The 25,707-nt window shown below is 43.2% G+C and overlaps 1 protein-coding gene across 1 annotated transcript in view; it reads left to right on the plus strand.

Annotated features, from left to right (window-relative positions):
* FOXO3 (forkhead box O3) overlaps window positions 1–20,799 on the plus strand; it is a 117,632-nt gene extending 96,833 nt beyond the window's left edge. Inside the window, exons 2-3 of the mRNA XM_049896242.1 lie at window positions 4–1,439; window positions 16,060–20,799. Of these exons, the coding sequence (XP_049752199.1) occupies window positions 4–1,404 (1,401 nt within the window). The 3' untranslated portion in view covers window positions 1,405–1,439; window positions 16,060–20,799. The remainder of the gene's footprint in view (window positions 1–3; window positions 1,440–16,059) is intronic.
* The last annotated feature ends 4,908 nt before the right edge of the window (window positions 20,800–25,707 follow it).

A 25,707-nucleotide genomic window follows, 5' to 3' on the forward strand; every position in this document is an offset into this window, starting at 1 on the left:
CAGAACTCTATCCGGCACAACCTGTCACTGCATAGCAGGTTCATGCGGGTCCAGAATGAGGGGACCGGCAAGAGTTCTTGGTGGATCATCAACCCCGATGGGGGGAAGAGTGGAAAGGCACCCCGGCGGCGGGCAGTGTCCATGGACAACAGCAACAAGTATACCAAGAGCCGTGGCCGTGCAGCCAAGAAGAAGGCAGCCCTGCAGACGGCCCCTGAGTCAGCAGATGACAGTCCCTCCCAGCTTTCCAAGTGGCCTGGCAGTCCCACCTCACGCAGCAGTGATGAGCTGGATGCGTGGACGGACTTCCGCTCACGCACCAATTCTAATGCCAGCACGGTCAGCGGCCGCCTGTCACCCATCCTGGCAAGCACAGAGTTGGACGACGTCCAGGACGATGACGCACCTCTCTCCCCCATGCTCTACAGCAGCTCAGCCAGCCTTTCACCCTCTGTAAACAAGCCATGCACTGTAGAGCTGCCACGGCTGACTGACATGGCAGGCACCATGAATCTGAACGATGGGCTGGCTGACAACCTCATGGATGACCTGCTGGACAACATCACGCTCCCGTCGTCCCAGACATCGCCTCCTGGGGCGCTTATGCAGCGGAGCTCCAGCTTCCCGTACACCACCAAGGGCTCCACCCTGGGTTCTCCAACCAGCTCCTTTAACAGCACGGTGTTTGGACCTCCGTCTCTGAATTCCCTACGCCAGTCTCCCATGCAAACCATCCAAGAGAACAAGCCGGCCACTTTCTCTTCCCTTTCACACTATGGCAACCAGACACTCCAAGACCTGCTTACTTCGGACTCGCTCAGCCACAGTGATGTCATGATGACCCAGTCGGACCCTTTGATGTCTCAGGCCAGCACTGCTGTGTCTGCCCAGAACTCACACCGGAACGTGATGCTTCACAATGACCCGATGATGTCCTTTGCTGCCCAGCCCAACCAGGGGAGTTTGGTCAATCAGAACTTGCTCCACCACCAGCACCAAACCCAGGGCGCTCTTGGTGGCAGCCGTGCCTTGTCGAATTCTGTCAGCAACATGGGCTTGAGTGACTCCAGCAGCCTTCGGTCAGCCAAACACCAGCAGCAGTCTCCTGTCAGCCAGTCTATGCAAACCCTCTCAGACTCTCTCTCAGGCTCCTCCTTGTACTCAACTAGTGCAAACCTTCCCGTTATGGGCCATGAGAAGTTCCCCAGCGATTTGGACCTGGACATGTTCAATGGGAGCTTGGAATGTGACATGGAGTCCATTATCCGTAGTGAACTCATGGATGCTGATGGGTTGGATTTTAACTTTGATTCCCTCATCTCCACACAGAACGTTGTTGGTTTGAACGTGGGGAACTTCACTGGTGCTAAGCAGGCCTCATCTCAGAGCTGGGTGCCAGGCTGAATGATCACTGAGAAAAGAGGAAGTGGGCAAAGCAGGTCAGTATCTAATTCTATGGTGCAATAATAACAAAATGGGGGTGATTTGGGGGGTATTGTGTGTTGGGGGGGCATGTGTTACCTTTTATTTGCTTTAAACTGTATTCCATATTGAGAAGTTGAGAACCGAGGAGAGCAGTAGTGCCCAGTAACATGGCTCCCAACCAGTTCATCTCTAAGTTTTACCTGCAAACCAAGTAGGGCTGTCAGGTGCCCCTCCCCACAGTTTGCTGACAGCTCAGGAAATGTACTGCCAATGAAAAGAACATACTTGCACACATTCAGAGATTTCATTCTTCTTTATATCCAGCCATCCTCACTGACCTTTGACACAGGTGCCCCTACTTGATAGATGGATGAGGATAGAAGGGAAGAGAAAGAAGGGAAGCTTAGGTCACACAGACTTCAAGATGAAGGACCCCAGGCAGAGGACTTTCACAGACCACCTTGTCAATCTTCAGTGTTTCTTCATCTTTTTTTTTCCCAGTAATGACTTGCAGCAGGCACTTCTAATTATGTATTCTGGACTCTTTCATATATGAGTATTTCCACCAGAAGCAAGATCTGTTATTCTTCATTATAGTACTAAGCATCTCTGTTAGTTAGGGCTCAGGATATGAGCATTTAAAAGAGCAAAAAAGCTAAGCTGAAAACAGAAGTTTTTATAGAGGAAGCACTCATTCATGTGTTTCTCTTTGTTCCCTAATCTATACATGGTGTCACATTCCAAACATAGGGTGAGATGGATTGTGAACGGTGTCAGTGATGAAAATGGTGACTTTAATACTGTTGGAATCAGTAAGATCAGGCAATGTGATATGGTAAGAAAAGCATTTGATTGTAATCCAGAATTGAGGGCTCATCCCCACCTCCACCGCTTTCTGGCTTCTGTCTTAGGTGTGTTACTTAACCTTTAAGCCTCAATTTCCAATTTTCTAAAGTGAGGATAATAGCCCGTGTTATTTCACAGGGTTGTCCTAAGAATCTAAAGTGTGTGATAGTGCTGTGGGCTGAAATACGCACAGTGTAATAAGGTAAACATACTGACCTGACAGATGCACATACAGGGAGCCCAGAGAGGTTAAGTAGTTTGTCCACAGTCACACAGCTGGACTCAGAAGCCATATTTCTTGGATGGCTTGGATGAACCATAATAGTTCTTCCTAAGTTTCTCAAGATGGTGAAAAACGAGAAGGATTCTGAACTGGAGCCAGTGTAGCAGATGTAGACAAGTTTGCCCTGAAACTTTTCCTCCTCAAGAATGAAGATGAACACTAGGGTCTTCTGCTAACAGGATTGTATCCCCGAGGAATCCCCACATTAAAGGATTCTGTTCTGTGCCCTAACTCCTTTTTTTTTTTTTTTAACCCCAGCAGGGTACTTACACCCTTCTTTAAATGGTGTAAAAGAGAAATGGATTTAAAACCATAAAAACCTGAGGCTTGTTTAACCCTCTCTGCCATGGCGAAGGAATTACAAGGGTCTCCTGTGGTGCGCTCACTCCAGCTCAAGGGTTGTAGAAAGGGGAAGGTCGAGAGGGTTGTAATGCTAAAGCTTCTCAACTTTCCCAGGCATAAGAAGTCCCCTAATGGAACTTAGACATCTGTTTTCAGTCATTTAATAGCTCTTGAGATGGTAAAAAGAACATAACGGAAGCTAAATAGGCGGACGATACTGCCATGGAACGTAATGGAAGCTAAATAGGCGGACGATACTGCCATGGAACGTAACGGAAGCTAAATAGGCGGATGATACTGCCCTGTCATACCAGGACTGCTGGAGACTTGACTTAAGAAATTTAAGTATTTGGTTTTTAGAAGAGTAAATGATTTGTCTTTTTTTAAGAAGAGGCATGTGATTGTGGCTTCCAAACATATATGTAAGTTTTAATTTTGATGTCATTTTAAGGAGGCAGCTTTCAAGTTCATTGAAAAGAATGAGTTCAGAAGAAAATATGCTCTCAGTTTTTGCCTGATTTTTCAAGTGTAGGTTTTTCTTTTAGTTGAATTGATCTATCTTATGGATGTTTAATTCTAGAAGATTGTATAATAATCATAAGGAGATTTAAATACTTAGATTAATTTTATTTATTTGATGAACTGTGATATGGTAAGAAAAGCATTTGGTTGGAATCTGGAATTGAGGGTTCGTCCCCACCTCTACCACCCTCTGGCTGTTACCTTAGGTATGTTACTTAACCTTTGAGCTTCAATTTCCAGTTTTCTAAAATGAGGATAATAGCCTCGATAATAAATAACTTCTTTTGGGATTATGCATTTCATTATTAAGCCCTAATGGAACCTTGGAACCCTGGTGGCACAGTGGTTAAGAGCTGTGGCTGCTAACCAAAAAGGATGGGAGTTTGAATCCATCAGCTGCTCCTTGGAAACCCTATGGGGCAGTTCTTCTCTGTCCTATAGGGTCACTATGAGTCATAATCAACTCAACAGGAACAGGTTTGGGATTTTAGGGGCGTGGAATGGAGTCTTAGGGTCATTTAGTCACCTTTTCCTAAGGACATTTAGGGGGAGATTGTTTTGAGAAGGTATTTCTTCAGTTAAAAATGAAAAGTCACCCATTTTTCCTAAAAGTAAACTAGCTCCATATGCCCACAGAGCAAGAGAAGAAAGCTCCTAAGGACAATGGGGAGCTTTGAGGGAGTCTGGTTTCTGGGTTTAGGATATCCAGTTTGCCTTGGAAAGCTTTTCCTAACCAGTCAAGAGCACATGTGGCCTGAAGTATATCATTTACTTTTAAACTTAACTTCTGACCATCACTTTATTGAAGACTGTCTAAATTCACAAAACAGACCTGGGTTAGTACATCAGACTCTGCTTTTCTCCCAAATTAATTATCTCAGCTTCCCAAGAGTTGTCCTGTAATGACTTTATGGGCCTTTTTTTTTTTTAACCAGTTGTCATATTTCTTCAGACTTACTCTGACTTGCTAACTGAAGGTCATGTGACCTTGAATCTGAGGTGTCCTGTTCTGGAGCTAATGCAGCAGTTGCATCCAATTGACACTCTTGCCAGAGAGCTGTAGCGAGAGGCTTCTCTGGAGGGCTCAGTGTCATGTGCATGTCATTCATTTTAGGCCACGTGTGAAATCCTTTGACCTATGTGTCTATCTAGAAAGGAAAAAAAAAATCACCATACCTTTATATGCGTGCCGGCTGCTCTGGGGTGTGAAGGGCACTGTCTTCTTTTAGGCACTCTTAAAGCTTGGTGCACACACATACAAATTGCGGGCAGAGATATCTGCAAGGTTGAGCTTTCAGTAAGCCCCTCCTACAGGGTCACTATGAGTCACAATCGACTCGATGGCAATGGATGTTTTTTAAGTTTGACACAAGTAGCCCTGGTTGCACAGTGGTTAAGTGCTCGGCTACTAACTGAAAGGTCACGAGTTAAACTCGCCAGCTGCTCTGTGGGAGAAAGATGTGGCAGTCTGCTTCCACAAAGATTACAGCCTTGGAAACCCTAAAGGTCAGTTCCACTTGGTCCTATAGGGTCTCTGTGAGTCGAGATTGACTGGATGGCAGTGGGTTTAAGTTTGACATATGTCTCCTTCCTGAGGGATAGACACTTCAGTCTCACCATAGTTTTGATGTGAAAAGGCCTAAATTCATGAGCTCTTTTGATTCATCTTTATCTTTTGGTATTTGGAGACATCATTAGGGAGTAACCCAGTCTTCAGCTTTGTGTTTAAACTACTTTATGATAAGGATTGGAAAACATCAACCAGGAAAAGCCCAGATGAAGAAGGAAGGGGTACGTAATTCTCTTCCTGTTTCTGCCACTGGCCACATCTGTGACCTCAGGGTTGTCACTGAAGAAACCCTTAGAATATCAGGTTTCTCATCAGTCAAATGAGAGTAGAGTAATAAGAGTTTTAAAGCTGCATGGTATGTATAATTTCAACCCTGAAACCTAACACTCTGTCTGTGAAATGGCCCTAGTGAGGTGACATGGGAACTATGAAGAAATAGTGGCATACCTGTGTGGAAACAGCAGACTACAGTGTTGGAGGCCATGTAGAATTTATATGCAGGCAACTTCCCAAAAGGAATAAATATTTGATGCTTGTTTGCCTGGTGTTTGAATGCTGTGATTCTCTTATGTCTTTAAAGATTAGTGTTGGGGGACAAGACTAATTCTCACCAGATAGGGAATACAGGCTATTTATATCATGTTTTTTTTCTGGATGTAAATATTTCTGTTTTAAAGAACATAGCCTATGGTAAGTGTGAATCTGTTGTGAACTACATGGAAAATATACTGTTACGCGCGCTTGTGACCGTAATCTTCGGTTACAGTATGCTGGCCTGGAGAACTCTGCATCTGTAGAGATCTTTATTCTGCCGTTTAAAAATCCTGAAGTCTGAAACTGTCATTCATGGACAGGATGACTGTCTGGATCCTTTTTAGCATTGACAGCAAGAAAGGAAAATTGATACAGTGTGAAAGGGGTTTTTTTTTTTTGCAGAGGGCCAGTGCACTCGTTACATAACTTTCTTTTCCCTGGAAAGCAGCGCCATCCCCAACACTAAAGCTGCTCTTCGTAGACCCATTATTTTATAAATCACATGAGGTCCCCTCTGACCAGCCTGCTAAGCATGGGGAGAGCATGAGTGGCTCCTGCTTCAGGCAGTCAGTTATATTTATGAATGGCTTTCTTGAAGGTCTCTTTTGTCATGGAGCTTATATGGAACATAAATAAATAGGGCGAGAATCACCGGACCTACTACAGGTACTTATATACCTTAAGCTCCCATTAAACGCTTCTTTTTATAGTGTCCATAGTGCTCAGTACTCATCAGCTTGTAAATAATGTTTTCTCCAGGCAGAAGCTTCCCCTGGTACCACCTGTGCTTCTCACAGGCTTACCTTTCTGTATGGAGATGGAGAAAGGGGCTTGTCAGAATCTACTTCTGTGCCATCACTGGAGAGATCGCCTACCACAGGCCTTCTTGGCCTTGGCTCAGGTGGAAGGAGTATGCAGACTGCTGTCTCATCCCCAACTTGGAGACACATGTTTCAGCACTGGGTTTTCATGTTTAAGATGGCAGTTCCCCACCTTTCAAAAGATATCACCCACTCCACCCTAGTGTTGTCGATGGGTTCTTTTGATTCAAAACATTCCTTTCCCCTATCCTCCAAATTGTTTTGAAATTTAAAGTTTCAAAAACTAAAATGAATTAAAAATTTGGCAAACACTTCAGATATTTAGAAGTACTGTAGGTCAGTATTTATCAAGGCATTTCACATAATAGTAGATCCTCAAAATATTCTTGGGTATTAAGTGGAAAATGGTCAAGTAAGCTTGGGAAACACCACGTTAAACTAGAGTTTTTTCCAGCAGGACTTCTCAGAGCCTTAAAAGTTAATATACATTATGAACCTTCTAAGGTAGGATATGTTATTCAGTGTTCCCCAAATGTATTTGCTGTCTTGAATCAGTAACTTTTTCTTCAGTAATAGTAGGGCCAGTGTTCTAAGGAGTTCCCTTTAAGAGATCCTGCCCTGGTGGTACCCAGCTGCCACAAATGACTGCCCTGACAGGGAACACAGCAGAGAATCCCTGATGAAGCAAGAGAAAAGTGGGATGCGGAACTCCAATTCTAGTAAAAAGACCAGATTTAATGGTCTGCCTGGGACTGGAGGGACCCCAGAGGACATGGCACCTGGACACTCTGTTAGCCCAAAACTAAATCCATTCCTGAAGCCAACTCTTCAGACAAAGATTAGACTGGACTATAAGACATAAAATGATACTGGTGAGGAGTGTGGTCTTAGTTCAAGTAGGCACATGAGACTATGTGGGCAGCTTCTGTCCAGAGGCGAGATGAGAAGGCAGAGGGGACAGGAGCTGGTTGAGTGGACACGGGAAATACAGGGTGGAGAGAAGGAGTGTGCAACTAGGATCACATAACAATGTGTGTATGTTTTGTATGAGAAACTGACTTGAACTGTAAACTTTCACTTAAAGCACAATAAAAAAGAAAGAAATCCTGCCCTAGAATGTCACTGAAAGAGGTCAGCAACTAAGGGTCTGACCCCCATGAAGGGTTTTGGAGTCTTCACCCTCTTTTTGTTGTTGAGCTTTTTGTAAGCCCCTGCCACATATCAGGCATTTCTCAGCTATGGTGTGGCTTCTACCCTTAGAGGAGCTAGCTGCCAGCAAAGTAGTTGGCCTTGCCATTGGAGGAAGTACTGCAGAAAAGCCTGAATTCATTGAACAAAATTTATTTATTGAATACCTGTGTTGTGCTGGGCACAAGGGATGTTGTTGTTGTTGGTTGCCATGAAGTCAGTTCCTACTCATGGTGGCACCAAGGGATAGGGGTGAATAAAATAGGACCTCTCCCTCAAAGAATACATGGCCTGGTTGGGAAGGTGGTAGCAGCTTGGTGGTGACTGTTTGTCATAGAGCAAAAGACTGCCTATCATGCAAGGTTGGAGTACAGAACCCATTGGTGTGTGGTACCCTTAATGTACCTACATTTCTGGGACAACCCTGCTTTCAAATGTCCTATTGTCAAATGTCCTTTTCCATATGTCTTCATTTGAGAAGTAAAAATACAGGCCCTCCTCCTTCAGGAGCTCCATACTAAAAAAAAAAAATTCAGACTGAGCCTAGACGCTGCTATCTGTTAAAAAGCCCTGCAGGGCACTTGCTTTAGTTTGTTTTTGATTTCTAGAGCCTGCTTATCGAAGTTGGACATAGCCAGCTGCCCACTTCAGCACGCTGCCCCGGGGGCTCTGCTCTGAGAAGAGCTGCAGATTAAAAAAGCTCACGCTGCAGCCCACTCCAGGCTAAGTAACATCTGTGTGGCACGACAGAGGAACTGTGGGATCTGTAGCAGAATGCTGCCATTTTCATGGCTATGTGTCGTTGAGTCAAATCACTCGTCTCCCTGAGCCTTAGATTGCTTGTCTGTAAAGTGGGATTAAAATTAAAATTTACCTCTTACGAGCGCTAGCTCTAATACGGGCTAATGTCATTTGGCTAAAAACTTGAAAGTTATTTCATGTTCATTGTGATTTAAAATGGCTCAGGAGGTTAGAGTAAAAGAATTGGTAATACAGAATAGAGGGAGCAGGCAAGCCGGTCTTAAAGTATTGGCAGTGACTACTTTCCTCAAAAACTAGAATCAATCAGGTTTCCTTTCATTTAAAAGGTATAGTAATTACCTGTTGTGTGAAGCCTTTGATTTCTGGAGTTGATGTCCTCTGGAAGTCCTGCCTGCCAATTTGGGAGTACCCATTAGAGAGGCTGTTTTTTCCACAACAAAGGGAACTTCCACTACAGATGTGAGGAAGTTGATATGTGGTACACAAAGTGACCCATTAGCATCTTTAAAGGATTGCCTGTGCGGCCCTAGTTCTCTAGCCTCAGTCCTGGTTAGGACTCCTCCACAGGGCCTAGTAACAAGCAGGTGCTGGGTGAGAAGCTTCACCCCGTCCTTCTTAGCTACTCAGAGCTTCCTGCTGTTGGGAAAGGAAAGGGAGCCTGGAAATCTGATCTTCCACCTCCCACTTTCAGGCCATCCCAAGCCACTCACGCAAATGAAGAGCCGCCTTGCTTCCTTTTAGTCCTCTTAGAGCATTCTTCACGGCAGAAAGACTGCCACATAATAGCATGTTGCTGGCAGTGGCTTATCCTTGAATTCCCCCAAGACCTGGTGGTTTATCCTCTTACTGACTAATGTGACATAATTTTAGGTTCAGAAAATATGGTTGCTGTCGCCTTAAGATCTCTTCCAGCTCTAAGTTCGGTGAACACCCGGAGAAGATGGCTGTTCTTCTCCAGGAGCTTTCCTTCTAAAGAAGCAGCGGCCAGGCCTGAAACTAAAATACTCCACTCTTTTTTTTTTATACAGGAGCCCTGGTGGTAAAGTTGTTAAGACCTCGGCAGTTCGAATCCATCAGCTTATCCTTGGAAGCCCTATGGGGCATTTCTACTCTGTCCTGTGGGGTCGCTATTTTATACAGAGCTACTGGGCACTAGGTTACAGGTGTTTTTGTTTTTGTTTTTTAATTGTGCCTTAAGTGAAAGTTTACAAATCAGGTCAGTCTCTCATACAAAAATTTACACTCCTAATTGCTCTCCCAATGATGAGCTAGCAAAGTACTTTCTTCCACTTTCTCTCCTCATGTCCATTCGGGTAGCTTCTGGCCCCCTCTGCCCTCTCATCTCCCTTCCAGACAGGAGATGCCAACATAGCCTCATGTGACCACTTGATCCAAGAAGCTTGTTCTTTACCAGTATCATTTTCCATCCCCTATTCCAGTCCAATCCCTGTCTGAAGAGTTGGCTTTGGGTCTGGGGACCATGACCTCTGGGGTCCCTCCAGTCCCAGTCTGACCATTAAGCCTGGTCTTTTTACGAGAATTTGGGGTCTGTATCCCACTGCTCTCCTGCTGTCTCAGGGTTTCTCTGTTGAGTTCCCTGTCAGGGCAGTCATCGGTTGTGGCCGGGTACCATCTAGCTCTTCTGGTTTCAGGCTGATGTAGTCTCTGGCTTATGTGGTCCTTTTTGTCTATAGGCTCATAATTATTTTGTGTCTTTGGTGTTCTTCATTCTTCCTTGTTCCAGGTGGGTTGAGACCAATTGATACATCTTAGATGGTCGCTTGCTAGTGTTTAAGACCCGAGACACCACTCTCCAAAGTGGGATGCAGAATGTTACACTAGGTTAGAGGTGTTACACTAGGTTAGAGGTGTTTTGTTTTTTGTTTCTCTCCCAATAATAGATGTGGACCCTACTCTTTAATGCTAGATTTTCTATTTTTTTCCTAACCTCTTCTTTGCTAAAACCCATGACATTCATTTATTAAGGGACAATAATCAGTCACGAAGGCCTCAGACAGTAATTCCATAGTTCCTGAAGGATAAAACTAATTGCCGGTCTTGGTTTGATTGAAGATTTTGTCTCTCAGTATGTCTTTTTTTTTTTTTCTCCCCTCTCCTCCTCCTCCTTCTGCTCTTCCTCCCCCTCCCACCTCCCAACCCTTCTCCTTTCTCCTCCCTCTCTCTCTGATGAAGTCTGAACCTGCCATATGATTTTTTAAGATAAAATTTTCGAAAAGTATTTGTGACTGAGTAGAGTGTTTGATTTGACTCCTCAGGGGCAATAAAGGGCCAGGAAGAGAGATGGCTGGAGAAAGGAGTCTAGGAGTTGTGAGGTCAAATTTTTTAAGTTAATTTTCACTGGGTATTTCTTATCTATTTGTATACATGCCACTGTAATTAGTTGGAACTTCCACTGGTCATATGTATGTTCAGAAATGATCAGAAAACAGTACAGACCAACTTACATGCAGAAAATGTGTTGACTGGTAGACCTCTTAGAAGGTGGCCCTTACGCTTAACTAACAGACACCTGCCCTCCTGAGTACCTCAGGCCGCAGCATGCCCTGCTCAGCTCCAGTCACATTCCACTCTTGTTACCCTGCTGCTGGGGTGGTGGGGCACCCCATGGCAGGGAGCTTCTGGTGCTTACCACCATGGTGCAGGTGCAGCAGAGCAGCAAGGTGAGGCCCACTGATGCCACACAAAGTGTGGGTTTGCCTTGCTCCTGGAAGCAGCACTCTCAGCCAGACCACTGACCCCAGAAGGGTCCTTTTTGTCTCTGTCAAACTTGGAGCCAGCATTGAGTCCTTCCTTCCATTTCCTTCTTGGTTTCCTTCCCCTCTTGCACTGATTGTTGTTTATTGACCACATCTGTGTCACCTGCACATCCTGATCCTGTCCTTACAGGTGAATGAGTGGTTTGTACTATTTGTGAAACTAAAATAGCTGATTTTGAGTTTTCAGCTTCAGAATCACTTTTGGAAAGATTAGATTGTCTCACAAAGCCTTGTATATCTGGAGCAGGAAAAGAGGACTTCAGGGACTCCTCTCTTTTGGGCTTGGTGGTTGAACCTTTAGATTCGCCTGGACCATTAAACCTTCACACTTCCACCCACCCCGTAAGGGATCTAGGGCATCCCAGCCTGAAAGGGATGGCTGTACACTCCTAGTCATTCATTACCTCCCCCACCCCCAGTAAGTGCAGTGAAGAGCCCTGCAGGATAGGGTCACACCCAGAAAATATAAACATTGTGATATTCAGGTCATGATTTTTGCCTCTAAGTATTTCTTTCTGGACTGTAGTTTCTTTTTATTTTCAAATGGTGAATCACTTTAGCAATCACAGCAGCTTAGAGTAGTAGCACAATTTCATGATTTCAGGCTGGTGATAGAATGTATATGATGGGATGTGAAGAAAGAATGGGAGAGGATTATGTATTTATTAAATACTTGTGAAAACTTCAGGCAGGAATAATTAGTTGATATTAAAATTGTGTCGTGTATTGTGTAACTTAAGGGGTGCCGGTGGTGCAGTGGTTAAGCGCTGTGCTGCTAATGGATAGTTCAGTGGTTCAAACCCGCCAGCTACTCCACAGGAGAAAGGTGTGGCAGTCAGCTTCCATAAAGATTTAAGCCTGAGAAACCCTGGGGCGCAGTTCTGCTCTGCCCATAGGGTTGCTATGAGTTAGAATCAATGGCAACAGGTTATTGATCCTTATAAGATTTTATCTTATAAAAAATGAGTCTTAGAAACTGAATAATTAGAAACCATCCTTCCCCTTCCCCCTGCTCCAAATCCGAATTCTAAGTCTTATCCCACAAACAGTAGGTTCTGTCTAGATGTAAGTAAGATTAAATCTTGGCAAATCTGAGTTGGTTTAAAATGCTTTGTGGAAACAGTAGCACTTGAAGGGTGTTAAGATGCTTTCTTGAGCTGCTTGTTGTTTTGCCTGCGAAGATGAACTCCATTTTGAAACTCAAATCGGACATGGCTGCCTAACCCAAGACCCAAAAAAGTGCTGTTTTTCTTGAGGTAACACCAACCACAAAATCCTTGGTGGATACTGGTAGATGATTGTGGCGCATGGTGGTCTGGGGTGTCTTAAATGGTTCTGGGGGTGAAGCAGAGATGGCAGCAGGCAGATGTTTCTTTGCTTATCACTGAGGGTTTACTCTGAAACCCACATCTGTTCTCTGAATTCCATTTGAGACTTCCTTATCAGACTGAGGAAAAGATCAATTCATTTCCTTTTCTGTCCTAATGTTCCATATTTAGTCCCCAGCTCCAGGGTGAGGAAAGTGGTGTTTCACTCTAATTTTGTTTTTCAGCATACCTTCCTCCAAACATCTTTTAACACTCAAGCTGTGGAAACTTAGAGGTTGCTAACCTCTAAGGATTTGTGTATGTGAGGGTTTCCTCTTACTATATCTTCTTACTTTTTCTCATATTTGATTCTGGGGTCCTGTTCCTTTCTTCTCTGTCAAGAAGATAAAAAATACTACTTAAAAATCCAGATTGTTCACAATGGAATAAAACTGTGGGACGACAGCAGTAGGAATATTTGTGTCTTATTCTCAGATTAAAGTTGACTGGGGTTGTTATGTTTTGTGTAGAATTTGGGGGGGGGGTTCCCTTTCTTAAAACATCATGTGATTTAGTGGCGATAATTAGGCAGAAACTTGCCTTCCCTGCAGATGCCAAGATTATAGAGGGACTTACTCTCACCAGAGACCAGATGACAGCATCCATAGATATTTTTAGAGTAGACCTCATCGTTTGGTATCCCCATTTCATTTTCCTTTTATCAACTGTCTGATTTCAAACCTATTTATTGGGTGGGAGTCAGGGGCGTCTTCCCCCTATTAGTGAAATTCTAGGACATTTCCATATTTATTGTAATTGTCGTATTTCCTTGTAACTGTGAAGTAATAGCTGTAATTCCCATCAGCTACATGCTTCCTTTTCCTTCCAAAAGTTTTGCTTACTCTGCTGTATTTTTAAAGTAGAAGGACATGAATACATATACGTAAAGCTTTCATTATATAAAACGTCATCCTTTAAATGATATAAAATGTGAGCTTCATTAAAACTCATGGAACTTGTACCCATCCCTAAGTATCATTTAATTCCCAGCACAGTAACTGGTTTCATCACTTAATATGCTCCCTCTACTCTTTCAGCACTTGCTTGAGTCAGGTAAACACGTGCAAACATCGAGCCACGAAAGAGTGATTAAAAATCTAAGACAAATGAGGAGCTGCTTGCCTTACGATTATTTTTATTACCTCAGTCTTTATAGTGGATTATGATTCTGGTGCTCATCATAGAAGGATAATGGTATTTCTGTTCAACATTTACCTGGTTCCTTCATGTTTTCACAATATTTTACAATCTGTTTTCCTTCTGTCAGAGAGAAAACCAGTCACCTTTCTGTTCTGTGGAGTGGAAGTTTCTTTATTAAATGTGTCCTCTGTGAGAGCTGCCTCTAAACCTAAACCTGGGCCTCTACCAGCTTAACCTGCAGGCACAAGAGGCAGCTTGCTAAGCAGGCCCTCCTGAGAGGGCATTGCCTGTGAGACTTTGGGGAGGCTCCAGGACTTAGCGTCACAGCTCCTTTCTGCAGTCAGGGAAAGAGTGATGTTTAGCACATCTCCTTTTTAATGGTGAGGTTCCCAGAAGATCTGGGCCTTTTGATGAGGGAATGGGTATGTTGCCTAGGGATTGTTATTGGTTGCTGTGCTAGACCGCGCAAGGTGGGCCTCCTGCCTCCGGTTTCAGGGTCGATGTCCCAGTCTTCTTAGAATGATGCCATGGTGGGGTCACGGATCTGTGCCTCCTTGCCTCCTTCCCTCCTGTGCTGGCCCAGCAGTAACAGGCCGTGTGCTCTCCTCTGTACTTGGGGAATGAAGTGTGTCACCTCCCCATTATGCATTGGTTTCCATGGCTGAATAATTAACACCAGAGGGAACCGGGGGAGGGGGTCTGAATTAAGTCATACTTTTTAGCTTCTCCCTTGGCACTTACAGTAAGTCAGGACCGGGACTTGGGGACTGTAGTCCCCAGATAACTAATTGCATAGTGATGTTAGATTGTGGTTTATTAACTGTTACTGTGAAAGAAAAAAAATTGAATCCTGCCCCCCCAAAGTTCCATATTCAAACCGTTGTCCGTTCGTGCTTTAGGGGCCCCAGGTAGAGTAGCTGGAGTAGCGCTGGCTCTAGCAGGCTAAATTTCTCACAGATGCTGAGATTTGATACTACTACTGACTTTTTCTGCCTCTGAAATGAAAAGCCATTGTTTTATAGTCTGGGATAGCATTGTCTAGTACCTTTACAAAGCATAGAATACCTATAGAAAACCATCAGTCAGGGAAACACTGAGGATGGTTGGGAAGAAGAAACTACCTTCTTTTCCTGCTTTATAGCCTCTGCCTCCAGTAAGGCAAACTAGTCCTTCTATTTGGAGCTATACCCCCGGGGTAAGTATGACTATGGGTGTGTAGAATAGGTATGTAAATACTCAGCCCTGCTATCTGTCTGAATATTGGTATAGGAAAGGTAAGATTGCCAACAAGCACCGAGTCACAGAGGAGAAGTTGCATGTACACTTGGGAAAATTCCAAATGAACACGACAGTATCTCCTCTAAAGGGGGAGAAGCAGATATGTGTACCATTCGTGTTTGTGAGTTTGTCAAGGTGTTTGTCATTCCTTGTTCACCTTATCCAGTGAGAAGATAGTTCACGTTGCTTCACTACCACCTTTCTATTTATTTCTTGGCCTAGAGCCTTTTTTTTTTTTTTTTTAACTGCCATGACAGCCAACACTGTACTTTCCATAAACAAAAGATCTTATGTCTTGAGGCCTGTCATGTCAGTTCCTTTAGCCACATCTCTTTCAGCAGACAACTTTTTTTTAATCTTCTAACTTTTCTGGGCTTGGTGGCCACATAAAGTCCAGTTAGACTTGTATAAATTCATATGCTCTAAGAGGACATTCTTTGTGCCATTCCACTGATGGAATAATGATGATGATGATATTAATTGTTAATGTGATGTTTTGTGGGGAATTTGTTGTTTGGTCATGTGTATGTGTTATATAACTTTTTCCCCTGCAGGTTTTTAATATAAAAAAATTCCTAAGAGATTACTTACTCTTCTTATAGTAAGGGAAATCAAGATTACCCACACCGAATAGTGCCGACGTATTAAGCCTTTGTAGAAAGTGGCCGTGTCTATCTCCCCTGACACTGGAATATTAATGAAAAGGGTGGCAATCAAGATCAATTAGTTTGCATAGCCAGTGGGGGAGAACCAGAGAAGTATACCTGGTCTACTTAGAATGACCAACTTTCCTAGTTTTTGCTCTGAAAGTCCCATGTGCCAGGAAACCCCTTAATTCAGAAGTCTAGAAAAAAATCCGACTTGCACCCTGAACATCCTTAACTTAAAGGGACCCACTAAAACACTTCTGGCTTGTCTTTCTTTGTTAGCCTCCCAAAGTAAATAACCCTACTTTCTTTGGGTTTTCCAACTTTCGAGCATTTTGTAATCAAGCAAAGAAATAAGGTAAGTAGTCTCCATGTTTTGTCTTTAGATTTTCTGACCTTTTGAAACGTAGCAAAACAGCTAGTTCCACGAGTACCCTCGGCTTGGAGGTAGGATAAGGAGAGACAGGAGTCTGATGAAGTGTGACCCTGAAGTGCCCACTGTTACTATTTGAGTGTCCTTAATAATCAACCTCTGGTTTTCTTTTCTCCTCCTTTAGACCCTCAAACTGACAGAAGACGTACAGAGAAAACTCTTTGCCAAATCTGCTCTCAGCAAGTGGACAGTGATACCGTTTACAGCTTAACACCGTTGTGAATCCCACACCATTTTCCTAACCCAGCAGAGACTGTTAATGGCCCCTTAACCTGGGTGAAGCACCCTTGGAACAGAATTCTATAAAGTATGCAAAATCTTCCTTGTACAGGGTGATGAGACACCTGCCAGCGGAGGACAGCACCCAGTCAGCACCACCCACCTTTAGAGCACACCATGACCCCCGTTGGCGATTCTGTGGTGTTTTCATACTGCGATGGTTTATGGGATGTTTTAACTGTTGTTTTTGTCTTTGTTTTCCTTTGACTTTCTGAGTTTTTCACATGCATTAACTTGCAGTATTTTTCTGTCAAAATGTCAACCATCCTTTCCCTGGCAAATTTAAAAACAGAAGGAAAATGTACCAGTTACCATTCCGGCTTTGGGTATCACAAGCTTTTGAGCCCATGGAACTCCATAAACTAACCTATTACATAAACTAGAGAGGAATTTTCTCTCGTCTTTTGTTTGGTAGAAAATTATTCTTTTTCTAAAAACTGAACAATGGCACAATTGTTTGCTACGCGTACCAGTGCAGGACTGGACCCTGCATAGGCAAAACGAATGAAACGCAGCGTCCGACCCAGCGTATTTTCAGTTCTGAGTAAGGGCTGGTCTGTGAACGAGACCCCCGGCACCTGGTCTGCAGTTGCCACGTTGATAGGGCCTGTGGTCTCCTGTCAGTATCCTTGGCTAATGCAACGAACAGTGTTGGTTTGTTGGTTAGAAACTAGGCTCTTTTCAGGAAAGAAATCAGCTTAGCTGTCCACTCTTTGCCAAATGCCACTAAAGGATTTAGTTTTAAGGAGAAAAGGAAAAAAATAGTTCTGTTTTGTTTTGCGGAAGAAATGAAATTACAGGTGAGCATTAATTCTGCAGTGAGAAATGTGTCAAGAGTGCAAACCTGAGTCAGTACTGAGGTAGTTCCAACGTCACTGTTTTCCTAAATACACATCTTTGAGGATTTTCAGCCTTGCTGTGTATAACCTGATCTACTAGAAGTGTATAAGTGAGAGGCAATACCATACAAGCGGATTTTTTTTTTTTTAATGTATAAGCTTAGATTATAATTGTACAAATGATACAGTGGAAGTACAAGATAGGGCAATTTTAACTTTTTTTTAATTTTCCTGCTTCTATGAATTTCATTTTGTTTTGTTTTCAAAAAGTATGGTGCTGTATAGGTGCTTTCTGTTTAACCTGGGAAGTGTGATTATATTTGTTATCCTCCTTGGTGTAGAGAATAGTTGGGACACCTTTTGGTACATATGAAATTGGTATAATGACGCTCTGATTAGCACAGCATATGCATACTTCTCCAAAGTGATATATGAAGACTCCTTTCTTTGCATAAAAAAGCATTAGGCATATAAATGTATAAATATATTTTATCATGTACAGTACAGAAATGGAACATTATGCATGGATGTTAGGAATACAGGCTAGTATTTCAGCACAGACTTCCCTGCATGAGTTCTCGCCGATGCTTGCACCGTGCAGTGGGCAGTGACTCCCGTCCACCAACACAGACGTGCCACCTGCCCCCCTGCACACTTGCCATCGTACGCCAGGGGCCCCCTTGTGCGCCTTTGCTTTATAACTCCTCTGGGGGTGACACTGGTAGTGATGACGGCTCCTAGCATAATGAAAGTTCCATTTGGTATTGTCACACATCTCTCCCGCCTCGCTTGGGTTGTCATGTTTGAGTGATGGCCCTATTGATTTCACCCTTCTTTTTTTCCGAACCTGTAAATTGTTGTGCAATTGTGGTTATAGTAGCCCTGTAGCATATCGCCTTTTCTAAACTGTGCTACAAGTTTATAATCTTCATTTTAAAAGTATATATAATTTTTAAAAAATATGTATTCTGTTCAGGTGGTCTGCTTGTCGGTGAGACAGACTTGCTTACTATATTCCTTTATCCTAATGCTAGCCACTTCCTCAGTTCTTTAGTAGTTTCCTCTACACAGGAACTGTCCAGAATCAGTGAAAGAGGGCTGCCTGTCTGGCTTCCCAAGTACTGCTGCCCAGGATGGGGACACAGTTGAGAGGCAGTGGCAGCAGCTGGGTGTCGGTGGGGAGGAGAGGTGTCAAATTCGAAGTGCTACCAAAGTGAGGGCGCTGATCATCTTTCTCCTGAGTTAAAAGAAACAAGCAAGCTAACAAAATAGCTATTTGCTTTTGCAGTTTTACAGACCCTAGGAGCTGCTTTGGGAGTGAGAAAGGCAACCCTCAAATGTGTTTCAACTTAAAAAAGTTGAAATTCTTTCAGACATGTGGCATCTCGTGTGATCTCTTCCGTTCCAATGTTTGTTGGATTTCAGGTAGAATGTCTTACAAAATGTCCTAGAACCAGATTATAATTTAATCTAAAACAGCTGAGAGAGGAAGAGGTATCAGAGCAGGGCCGCCATGGAGGGGAGTCCTTTGTGTTCTTGTGTTTTTTGTTTTGTTTTTAATAACTCGAACAGCATCTACATGTAGAGTGTTGTGAGAGCTGAGACCAGGGCAGAGTCGAGTGCCAGCATCAGCACCATGAAACCTGCCAGCCCTAGAAAGAGGTCAGGCAGGAATCCCATAGATAGGCCTGTCCAGGATCATGGCAGCCCCACTCTCACCTCATCTCCTCTCAGCTGGCCACTCACAAGAGTGGTCAGGCTCCCTTAGAGTAGCCAGGTTCTAAGGCAGTCAAGCCAGGCAAAGTGTAGCTTGAGCCCTCTGTGTCTTTTACAAGTTCTGAGTGTCACGGGTATCCTTACAATAAATTTTCTGATCTGGAGCACCTCAGCAGAATACTCAGTAGCCTCTAGGGGCCTGGCAGCTGTAATGTTTGAACCCTGATGAATACTACCTGAGGCTACTCTTGGCCTCTAAATAAGCTGCTCTAGGGAGACTAACTACTTTTTTGATGGGAAATTAGAAAGAAGAGTAGCTAATGTTGAAAGCGTGACATGAACTCTGGTGCTCTCAGTTGCTGTCTTCAGGGCTCCAGAAGCTGATACCTTTTACCAAAGTTAGCAAAGAGCTTTATCATAAGCCCTCGCTGTCCCGATGTGAGAACATACTGCCTGGTTTAGTGTACACCTTAACTGTGAGTGAATCTGAGGTTGGTTTCCTTTATTGCATCCTCTGCGATATAATGATGGCTGAAACACATCTTCTTAAAAAAAAATTTCAGAAGTTTGTCCCTCCTGCTAACAGAAGATCGTGCACACATGTGTAGTAGAAGGCAGACTTGGTATTTGTTTTTGGTGATTTTTAGCATTATACGTGTGCTGTTTCCCCATCCTGAGGAGAGGATGTCAGGGCTTACTACTCATAACAGATATGCCCAGTCTTGGTGGGGGCGGGGGGGGGGGGGTGGATTTCAGGCGGCTTCCTAATTTGTACACAGTTTAAGAATGGTAGGGACACACTTTTACCTAATGAACCCCATTTAAAGAATATGAGCATTTGAATCTTGGAAAGACCCTCAAGAGTAAAGCAAACAGCCTGTCCACCATTTCACGTAGTAATGCCAAGGACTGGACAGGGAAAATACACCTGTTACCTTTCCACTTGGAAAGCAAAAACCCTGACAGCTCTAAACTCTTTCTTTTTTCTCACCGTGTTTGGGAGAACATTGTATGGTTAGGTATTATGTTTTAGAGAAAAATAATGAAAAGCAAAAATTTCTTACAGAAACGCAATGACTGGCAAAGAGGTACGAGGAAGCAAGCATCTCCTGGAGACTGGGGGAGGCGAGGGTGGCACAGGAGGGGAAAATGAAGTTCTTGTGAATTCATGTCTGTGAAACAAGATCTTAAAGCAGATGCCCAAATAACCGAAAAGAGTGTATTATGTTTGATCTAAATTGTAAGTGGATAACATTTATGCAGTTTGAATGATGGAATATTTTCCTCTTGTTTAATTTTATTCGTACTTATTTTTCTTCGATGAATGATTGGTTACAAGGCCTCTGCCACACTCCAGAAATATTTGTGCGGCTACTTTAAAAAACTGTCTAGTCACTTATTTCTCTAAAATTATCTCATTGCCTAGCAATCAGTCTTCTCTCATATACTTGTCCTAGCACACTATGTACACAGAAAAGTAAACAGATGTGAAGGAGGACCAGAAAAATTAGTTAATATTAAAAAAAAAAACATATTGTGCATTTTGGCTTCACATGTTTAACTTTTTTTTAAGAAAAGAAGTAGCATGAATGGAAAAAGAAATCTGTATACAGTATCTGTAAAACTGTCTTACCGTTTCAATTTCTTGCTCAGACCCCATACGAACTAGAATTAAATCAATACCACTGGTGCATGGCCATATTCAAACACCTAAGAGTCCGGCAGTTCACACTTTGATTTGAAGCACCTCATCCTTTCTCCCAAAGCGAACACTATCATATTGCATTCTTATTGAGGATTTTGTCTAACCATGTGTCGCCATGACTTTACTGCCTTTCTTCTCAAGGATCAAAACCAGTTTGATTTGGGAATCTTCCCCTTTCCAAATGAAATAGAGATGCAGTACTTTCCTTGGTGTTTGTAGATATTGCCTTGTGTATTCCATTTAAAATCGTAATCTAATTTGTAAAAGAGATGGTGACGCATGTAAATAAAGCATTAATGACACTCAATTTTACTCCCAGAAGTCCTTTTGTTCTTCCTCCTCCTTTCTTTAAACCCAGGAATGAAACAACTGAGTTTATCTCCAGGTCTTTCTGTGAAATTACTCACAGGCTGGGCGAGGCATCACCGCTGAGTGACTATCCTGACATCTCTAAACTAAATGATCCTAGTAAACAAGCGTTTTCTCTGGCCCACTTTTGACCTCCACAGACAATTTAATAAAAGCAAATTTATGGTGTTATTCATGGTGGCTGATAGCCACTTTGGCGTGCACTGAGTCATGCTGCCCCAAAGGAGCATTTAAGTACAGAGGCAGGGTCTAGACTCTTAGTCTTTTCAGAGTGGCAGAGGCTTTGACCTGTCAAAGTTTGAACCCTAATGAAGTCCTCGTCACGTGAGTCCAGCTAATGGACTTCAGTCATCAACATTGCCCTCCTGCACATCAAAAGTCAAACACAACACATCAGGCTTCTGGTAGCAACAGCATGAATAGTTCCTCTGTGTGTACATTTAGGGCTCTCAGTTAAATTAGAGGGTACTCCACCCTGTTGTAAAACTATTCCTAGTAGCCTAGGATGTGTTTCCCATTTTAATAGACATGCTGTAAAAACAATTCAGCTTATAGAAACCCCCTACAATGGGGTTTAAGGTCCCAAGCAACATGATGATCTCTTAGATCAAGTAGGTGTAGAAGATATTTAAATTTGCCCTTTGGGATTAATTCCATATTGGTGGAGAGTCATACTTTTGTGAGTTTTTCCTTACCATTGCTTTAATTACCTATACAGGTAAAACCTTCTGTATCTTTTAATATCCAAGCCATCTGGGATAGGGTATTTCACTTGAGGTTGCTTCCCAGTTTCAGTCCTGTCTTCTGAAATATTGAAGATGGAAATCCGATACCAGCAAGCACGACACTCTCAGTAAAGTATTTTCCAAACCAGGTAAAAATTCAACTAAAGATTAATTAAAGTTCATTTAACCATCAGCAGTTACTAAGTCAATCTCACGTGTGGCTGTGGGCCTGACCCTGGGATGGACACCAAAAGAACCATGACCTGGGCCCTGCCCCGGGTGAGTTTATTTTTTAGGTATAATCTGTCTTCTCCACCTTGAGGAATAGAGTCAATTCTTGCTGACTCTCTCTGCTTCCACAATAGTTTATTTATAAAAGGAAGAATTTGAACTAGTTAATCTCTAAAACATGTTAGGTATGACTGCAACGTTCAAGTAGTGAGGGCAAAACTTTAAGCCAGAAAATGCCACTTTGACATGTATCACCTGCATCACAGCTGGAATACAGGAGGCAGAAGGTAGAGGAAGATGGAATTTATGACCAGTGTCTACCAGACATCCATACTCGCCCACAGCCACTCTCCTGGGACATGGAGAAATAGGGAGATGGCTATGGGGTAGGGGAGTGGTCTGTGGTGCCCTGGATGCCTTTGAGCTCTGTCCTGTGATGGGAGTGGGTCCAGGGAGATGTATTTGAAGTGTAGAGGTGAATAGAGAAGCAATTAGATAGGGGACCCACTCTACTTGTGCTTCCATCTCTATCAAAAAGAAGCAATGGGCCAGGACTCAGAGGACTAGACATATCTGGAACGAAGGGAAAAGATCCTTCCTCCTGGATTTTCCTCACTGGAAAGTTAAAAGTAGATCATCAGCAATTTTTAAGACCTGAACAAAATTAGATTGTGTGTGTGTAGTGTGTAGAGCGGGTCAGAATGAGGAGGAAAGTAGAATTCATAGCGACCCTCTGCCAGACCCCACACTCACCCCTCACCCACAGCGATTTTCTGGGGAACATGGAAAAGTAAGGAAATGGTTATGAGGGTAGGGATGGAGAATGTCACATAGGTAATGTCTCAAAACTGTTCATTTTTGCCTCCCTTCTCTGAGGACTTGCCAGAAACAAACTACAAACAACCCCATTCCCAATCTGTGAACCTACATTCATTCCACCCACACCTTCTGTGCACCAGGTGCTATATACTTGTTCTGGGGAGATGGGTCCACATGTGCTGAACTGAAATACCCAGGTATTCTTGAATGAATAAGTCCCATGAATGTGTTAGGACTATAATGGACAGAGAGAGAGGAACTAGAGCTATGGTAGCCCAGACGAAGTCACATTTGAGTTTAAAGGCAGAAATAGATCTGGCTTTCTAGCTGAAGTGATAAGTTAGAGGGACAAAGGCAAGGGGCAGGAAAGATTGGAACATGCTCAGGTAACAGGGGCTTCAAGAGCACGAAGACAGCAGAAGTCAGGTGATAAAAGTAGGCTGCCACAGAATTCTAGACCAAGGAGTTTGGACTTTCTGCTAGAGGAGTGGGGAACCAGCAGTGCAATGACCTGATCAGAGCTGGCCTTTAGGAAGAGCCCTCAGGCACACTATGGAAGGTGGATTCTAGAGGGAGGATGTTGGGGAAACCAGAAGTCATGGTAATTCTAGAACTGTTTTCACAAAATGGCACCCACAGAAAATGACGAGGTTTGTATGGCACACTAGGATAACAGAGAAGGCTGCTCCAGGTCCCAGGTGACTGGACTTGGAGATCTCCCAGTCACAGGCCTTACAGGCTGCCCCAAGGACTGAGGGATCAATAACTAGAAACCTCTGTAGTTTTCCAACCAAGTTGGGAAGCCCTGGTCTAGAAGAAATCACAAGAAACCTAAGAGTTACTTCTGGGGTAAGGAGATAAGGGACTTTGGCTTTCAGCTAGGTACCTTGTGTACTATTCTAATTTATTGAAGTTTTCTAAAGAGCTGAAGTAGAGAAGCTGGCTTTGACTCCTCTTCAGACTCTAGAGAAAATAAGGTAGGAGAAAGATTGGGGAGTAGAAATGAAGATAATGAGATATTATACTGCTTAAAAGGAATCTGATTAATAGTATTGTAAAATTGGTCTTTATAACCTTGAGCTTCTATCCATAACTGCCTCCTATTGACATTTTGAAAACCACAGTATAGGAATTACGTAATCAGTACAAAGGAACATTACACATCTATTAAAACAATAATAATATTATATACAATATAAATAGTATTTATAAACAGTAAGTAAGTATGTACTTGGAAAATGCTCACATTAGATGTGCACTTAGAAATTTAATTATTGTTCTTATATATAACTTTATATATTGATATGAGAAAAAAAAGAGCACAAATGGTGCATATCAGTGTAAACCGTGACTGAGAAGAGGTCCTAGAAAGTGAAACCCCAAAATGGAAATAATTCTTGTGCCCTGGACACTGTGGCCTCCCCACTGGGCTTGAGACCTCATTGTTGCCACCATAAGTAATCTTTAACTGTTCCTCCTTCAATCTCTCCAAATTCAAACTCTGAAACCCACCTGCTTCCTGAGCACCAGCTGGCAGGGGCCCAGGATCAGGAACACGTGGCTCCCTCTAGCAGGAGAGGGAGCACTTCCTCCCACCAAAATGCACCCACTTGGGTAACTCACCCAAGTAGCAAGAGGGTTCTCATGCTGGGACGTATCTCCAAAAGACAGATGTCGTATCAGGGCAATTGGATGAATATTTTGGGTCAGATTTATCTTCATTTTGTTGCATTGCATTTTTAAATGAAATGTTTTGCAAGGTAATGCACTCACATGATTCAAAAGCCAGAAAGCATAAAAAGATACACAAGGAATGTTTTCCTCCCATCCTTGTCCCCTGTCTGCCTAGTCCTCCCGGCCCCAAAAATAATCACTGTACTTAGTTTCTTAGGTGTTCTTTCAGAATTTCTTATGCACCTACGATCAATAAAAACACAGATTCTTATTTTCCCCTCTTTATTACACAAAAAGTACATTATACACACTGTTGGGCATCTTGCTTCTTGATGATTTTCTCATACATGGAGAAGATATGAATATATAGAAAGTTCTCTCAGTCTTTTTTACAGTTACATAGTGTTCCAATGTATTGATGTATCATAATTCATTTAATCAGTCCCCTGTTGATACACACTGGACTTTGGATTGTTTCCAAACTTGTTACTACCAGCAACAGTGCAATGAATAAACTTAAACATATATTATTTCATACATGTGCAAGAGTCTTTATAAGATCAATGCCCAAATGGAACTGCTAGGTCAAAGGGTATATACATTTTTAGTTTTGATGGAGATTGTCAAATTGCCCTCCAGTGTATCAATTCATGGAACAGGGAAGGGAACTCAAATTTGGAACAACAACAGCAATGTTTGAGAATTCCTGCTGCCCCACTGCCTCATATTTTAAATATTTTTTAGATTAAATTAAGTCTGTTTCCAGACTTTTAATCTAAAAAAGTTTAGTTTTTAAATAAGCAAAAAAGTCTTTCTTTTGAAGGTCCAAACCTAAGGTAATGAGCACCTGGACGAAGGTGGGGAGAATGAGGGGTCGAGCATGGTAGAGACATTTAGGAGGCAGAATCAGGGTGACCTGGTGACTGCTGGAGAGGGAGGAGGGGCTCTCAGGGCTCAAAGTCGAACATCCCTCTGAGTGCCAACTCAGGTGATTTCTGTACACTGAGGACTCACAGTTTGCACAACCTGTCCATCCAGTCTGGCCACAGGCTCCTCCCCTCACGCCATCAGCTTGGAACGCCCAGCCTCAGGGTCAGCAGCCTGATCTCACACAGCTGCGTTCCCTCACCTCCCAGAATTCCAGAGGGGAGCTGTCACACTGCAGGAAACAAGTCTGGTCTTTTTGGCCCCAAACCACACACCCAGACCTATTCATAGCAAGATTGCACAACCAGCTGGAGAGCAGCCCGCCTGGGCACGGGGAGCTGCCCTGCTGCTGAGCCAGGCCCTGACCCACAGTGTCCCTGGGCAAGTCCTCCAGCTCTCAGAGCAGGGCTGTCCCCTGTAGCTTGGGGGCCTCAAGGGTCCTGCTGGCTCCTGCTCCCAAGTAGAGGAACCTGCTCCTCCAAAGGAAA

Source organism: Elephas maximus, chromosome 1 (assembly GCF_024166365.1).
Source record: "Elephas maximus indicus isolate mEleMax1 chromosome 1, mEleMax1 primary haplotype, whole genome shotgun sequence".
Classification (NCBI taxonomy): Eukaryota; Metazoa; Chordata; class Mammalia; order Proboscidea; family Elephantidae; genus Elephas; species Elephas maximus.